Genomic DNA, 6,000 nt, shown 5'->3' on the forward strand with positions numbered 1-6,000 from the left:
GTTATAGCTCCATGAATTTTATAATAAAAGAAAACTAAAATGGAAAAAGTAAAAAAATAAGAAGAGCGACTTCCCTGGTGGTCCAGTGGGTAAGACTCCGTGCTCCCAACGCAGGGGCCCCAGGTTTGATCCCTGGTGGGGGACCTAGATCCCGCATGCATGCTGCAACTAAGAAGTCCACATGCTGCAACTAAAAATCCTCATGCCACAAGGAAGGTCCCGAGTGCTGCAACTAAGACCCAGCGCAGGGCTCCCCTGGTGGCGCAGTGGTTGAGAGTCCGCCTGCCGATGCAGGGGACATGGGTTCGTGCCCCGGTCCGGGAGGATCCCACATGCCGCGGAGCGGCTGGGCCCGTGAGCCATGGCCGCTGGGCCTGCGCATCCGGAGCCTGTGCTCCGCAACGGGAGAGGCCACAGCAGTGAGAGGCCCGCATACCGCAAAAAAAAAAAAAAAAAAGACCCAGCACAGCCTAAATAAATATAAATAAATACTTCTTTAAAAAAGAAGAAATGTGCTCAAACGACCAAAGGTTTGGAGATGGAAGCGTCACCAGAGGCATTTCTGGAAGCCACTCTCCAACGATGCATGATGAAGAATCACTCTCCCCATCATTGGCTCATGCCAGGCATGCATTTTTATTTTTTTGGCCACACAGCCTGCAGGATCTTAGTTCCCCGACCAGGGATCGAACCCATGCCCCCTGCAGTGGAAGCTCAGACTCCTAACCACTGGACCACCAGGCAAGTCCCCAGGCATGCATTTTTAAATGTCCTTTGTGGAACTAGAAAAAATGATGGTAAGAAGGTGGCAGGCTGGGGAGGCAACACTTTCCCTCAAAGCAGAGCATACCTGAGGCATTATCGAGGCTGAAGGCAATGCGTACTGGCTTATCTGCAGGTACCCTGGCTGTGCTGATCATGTGGGCACCTGAGCCTTGGCCTTCCTCCTGGTCTTCCAGCTGTAATGACAAGAAAGAGCCATTGTCACTTTACCCAACATTACCCCTCGAATACTCAGAGGCCTTTGGAACTTAGAGGGGAAAGTTAGTAAGCACTGCTTTCTTATTTTAAAGATATTCCTAGCTCCTAGCTTGCTTTCCCTACACCTGTCCCATTTATAATTCTTTTTCTGGCTTATAAAAACATTTGCTTTGGAAATACATCTAGAACAAAATATAAAAGATGGGGCAAAATCTCCACCCACCTCACTTTTTTAGTATCCCTTACACTGACCAGTCCAACCCTGGCCCTTTGAGGTCTTATATAGTATTTTATTTTTAATTGAGGGGGATAAAGAAGTCTTAATAAGGCAACAGACATCTTTTCACACTCAAAAGCCTAAATTGGATCTGAATTATTGATCTGGGAGTGGTAACAAATACCTATCACGGAATTATTTCAAGAATACCAAAGACTATTTTAAAATATCCCCCAGTTATATTATGAATAGTATGCGCTTTAAATATCTGATTAACTACCTATTAATCTACCAAACATTTCTAAGGTTGTGTATATGAGCAAAAGACACATCCTAAAAACATCCTATTGATGATCTACATCACCTACTAATTTATCATTTAATAAACTAAGATAGAATGAATGGAAAAGCATGCTACAGATAATATGGGTTGGGGTGGGTGAAAATACATGAAAATTTCTTTGTATAATAATTTAACCAAGATATTTGATAATTTTTGTTCAATGGGTCTGGGAAAAGATATAATTATAAACACAAGATATCTTTGTCATTTAAATCCATATATTTAACTTTTCTATTTTTAGTCATGCTTTCCCCTAAGCCTTCTACTTTCCTTCTCATGGAGACAGTAAACCAAAAACTCTGAATGATATTTTAAAGAAAATGTCTCTAAAAATGGCAAAATATAAATCATCTCTTTAACCATCCTTAGCGAGATTCTGGGAACTGCCTTAGCAGGACATTTTCTCACAGCAAGGTTTCTGATTCTTTCCCATAACTTTTCTCTATCTAAAAATAGTGTCTAGAACACTGAATTTTGTTTTTACAATTATTTATAGAGCCAAAGCGAATGCATATATACATATAATATATATATTTAGACATACATACATATGGAATCATCTTATCACCAGTATATGAAAAAAGAACATGCTTATATTAAACACCTAGTATAGCTTTGGAGAAAAACCAGCAACTGTTCATCACCCAGTTAGAATCATATTTGGCCCATTCATTGAACACTACAAGTAGCAATGAACCATAAAGCACTCCAAGTCATGTCATTCTAAGTTAGAAAAGAAGTATTAATGTGAAACATTCGACTCAAGAAAAGGGTAATATAAAATCACTGTTACTTGACTCAAAATTTGTTTTATCTTAGCTCTGACATACATTTCTGTGTAGTCTCGTCTGCTTAGAATCAACCATCTTGTTAGCCACCTGTTCCTAGGGAATAGAACAGACTGTCTCAAATTTAACAAAACAGACAATAAAAAAACCCTTAAAGTTGTAGCCAAAAGAAAAAAATCTTATTGTTACGCCCTGTACCATCACCAAACCATTTTATCGTAACATATGAGGATGAAAAGCTTCACTCCTCTTTTGGCTAAATCTCCCAATGCTCTCCTGCACCAAGAAATAAACCAGAAGAGGTGGAAGTTTGCCTCCTGGGATTTTGTAAATAGATCTCTGGCAGTGTTTCCAGCCACGGGAAATGGAATTGATCAACACAGCTAATTAGAGGCCCTCCCCTCCACACAACAGAGAACATCTGTCCGCCTCCCAAAGGATGGCGGCGGCAAAGTTGGGTGGATTTTGAGTTCCACACGGTGTCAGCCACAAGAGCCCCTGAACCAACTTGCCTTTTCATCACACCGCCTGGGGAAATGGGCCACTGATTCCTCCTCTCGGCGGTAGCAGAGCTTTGGTTAAGTTGCTGGTGCTCTGAGCATTTAGTTGGGTTTTCACACCTGTCGCCTTACCTCACTTAGTTGAGTGTCTGCACTTGTGTAATCCAGGGCCAGCCACTGCCTTGGCCGGTCGTTGCCTTTGTGGAGTACAGACCTAGTGGCAGAGCAGGCTGCACCTGCCGCATAGCAGCCGCTGACAATCTGAGGAGCAGTGACAGCTGGGAGGGCGGCTCGCTGCTACCTGCTGTCCCCCAGACTCCGGCGTCCCACGGGGCCTCCCTGTTGCACTTCCCTCAACGACCCCTCTCTCCTTTCCTTGTCTCTCCAACAGCCAGGATGTTGTCATGCTTCTAGAAAAAGCAAGAGCAAAAGAAATCCCTCCTCCTGTCAGAGGCATTGATAAACAGCAAGTCGTGGAGAGTCCAAATGTTTTAATTCATTAGTCCTGGCAAACCTAAAATACAAACAGACTTGCTTCACAAGACAGGAATGTCTTCAGCGTGACCCAATCGGTGTCTGTGTCTATTCCAGCAAACTGGCAAAGATAGCATGACTCCAGTCAGCAAAAATGTCGGTCGCTCCAGTCAGCTCCCCGGGACCCAGCCAACTTGGACAGGCCACAAGCCGACTCTCAGATGATGGCAGCGATGATTCGGCTTAAGAACGTGAGGTCTGAGGTTGAGCTGCTGTTGGGCTTGATGACTTGATCCCATCTACGATGCAACTGACCGCAAACTGAGTCAATGGTAAACAGGAAGGGAAAGTTCAAACTGTTCAAACTTTTTAATAGCTATCAACCTGAAGATGGGTAGAACTTTAAAAGAGTTGGATGTTGATGTTGAGGTTAAATAATTAAAGATAAACAAGTATCCAGAGAATGCACAGACTGGGAGAAAATCTTTGCAAAATACATACCAGGTAAAGGATGGCTATCCAAGATATAAACAGAACTCTTAAAACTCAACAGTAGGAAAACAACCCAATTTAAAAATGGGCAGGGCTCCCCTGGTGGTGCAGTGGTTGGGAGTCCGCCTGCCGATGCAGGGGACATGGGTTCGTGCCCCGGTCCGGGAGGATCCCGCGTGCCGTGGAGCGCCTGGGCCCGTGGGCCATGGCTGCTGAGCCTGCGCGTCCGGAGCCTGTGCTCCGCAATGGGAGAGACCACAGCGGTGAGAGGCCCGCGTACCGCAAAAAAAAAAAAAAAAAAAAAAAAAATGGGCAAAAGATATGAACAGACACCTCACAAAAGAAGATATAGAGATGGCAAATAATCATATGAAAAAATGCTGAACACCATACATCATTAGGAAATTGCAAATTAAAACAACATTGATATTCCACTACATCCCTCTTAGAATGGCCAAAATCCAAAACACTAACAACACCAAATACTGGTGAGGGTGAAAAATGGTGTGGCCACTTTGGAAGACAGTTTGGCAGCTTCCTACAAAACTAAACATGTACTTACCATTATGATCCAGCCATCACACTCCTTGGTATTTACCCAAAGGAACTAAAACTTATGTCCACACAAAGACTTACACACAGATGTTTATAGCAGCTTTATTCATGATTGCCAAAACTTGGAGGCAAACAAGAGGTCCTTTCATAGGTGAATGGATAAACAAACTGTGGTACATCCAGACAATGAAATATTATTCAATAATAAAAAGAAATGAGCTACCAAGCCACAAAACACATGGAGGAAACTTACATGTATATTACTAAGTGAAAGAAGCCAATGTGAAAAGTCTACATATTGCATGATTCCAACTATACAACATTCTGGAAAAGGCACCATTATGGAGACAGGAAAAAGATCAGTAGTTGCCAGGGGTTTAAAGAGAGGGAGAGAGAGATGAATAGGGAGCATAGGATTTTTAGGGCAGTGAAACTATTCTGTGTGACACTATAATGGTGAATATATGTCATATGTTTGTCAAAACCCATAAAATGTACAACACCAAGAGTTATAAACTACAGACTTTAGTTAATAAGACTGTGTCTATATTGACTCATCAATTGTAACAAATGTACCACGCTAATGCAAGATGTTAATAATTGGGGAAATAGGGGAGGAGAAATGGGGGGGAGGGAATAGAAGGGAACTCTGTGCTTTTCACTCATTTTTTTTTTCTGTAAACCTTAAACTGCTCAAACAATGTTAAATAAGTAAAACGATTTAGCAGGTTTCCTTGGTCTAATGAATAAAAGGTTAATTTGTTATGCTATCCACAGTAATAAGGGGCATAGATTCAGATGATTAAAAACATTCACATATAAACCTATTTGCATTTCTAACTGCAAATCTTTCCAGGAATTATTATTACTGTTTGATGTTATTTTATGGATAATAATATTGTCTTACGTATTGCATTAAAATTGATTAAAAAGACTCTTGTTTTAATAAATTTATTTATTTTTATTTATTTATTTTTGGCTGTGTTGGGTCTTCATTGCTGAGCACAGGCTTTCTGTAGTTGCGGCGAGCGGGAGCTACTCTTCGTTGGGGTGCCCAGGCTTCTCATTGTGGTGGCTTCTCTTGTTGTGGAGCATGGGCTCTAGGTGCACGGGCTTCAGTAGTTGTGGCTTGTGGGCTCAGTTGCTCTGTGGCATGTGGAATCTTCCTGGACCAGGGCTCAAACCTGTGTCTGCTGCATTGGCAGAAGGATTCTTAACCACTGCACCACCAGGGAAGCCCCAGAAAGAGTCTTATTCAAAAGAGTTTATCTTCATCTTCCCAATAATCCTATGAAATAAACATGGCCAATACTGTCAGCCCTATTTAACAGATGAGGAAACTGAGACTCAAACAATTTAAGTAAAAGGTTCAAGGATAAATGATCATTATGGAATAATGACCCAGATAAGATCCAGGTTTTCCAATTTTTAGTTCATGCTATTTCCACTATACCAGGATGCACTGTGTAAGAAATATCAAATTGAGTTGTTTCATTATCGATGTCTGACACTCAACTTTTGGAATGAAGGAGACAAATTTATAACTTTCTTCATGATCTGTTAGCATCCAGGTTCATCCGACACCAGCTATCTTTACCGTGACACCTAAATTCAACCTCAAGGAAACCGAAGTTGTGGATCTTGTGTGTG

The 6,000-nt window shown here is 41.9% G+C and overlaps 1 protein-coding gene across 1 annotated transcript in view; it reads right to left on the reverse strand.

Moving 5' to 3' along the window:
- The window catches only part of MAP3K7CL (MAP3K7 C-terminal like), a 37,148-nt gene extending 36,213 nt beyond the window's left edge, over window positions 1-935 (reverse strand). Inside the window, exon 1 of the mRNA XM_082839827.1 lies at window positions 851-935. Within this exon, the coding sequence (XP_082695953.1) occupies window positions 851-920 (70 nt within the window). The 5' untranslated portion in view covers window positions 921-935. The remainder of the gene's footprint in view (window positions 1-850) is intronic.
- Between the last annotated feature and the right edge of the window lie 5,065 nt (window positions 936-6,000).

Source organism: Leucopleurus acutus (genome assembly GCF_964270905.1).
Source record: "Leucopleurus acutus genome assembly, chromosome: 5".
NCBI lineage: Eukaryota > Metazoa > Chordata > Mammalia > Artiodactyla > Delphinidae > Leucopleurus > Leucopleurus acutus.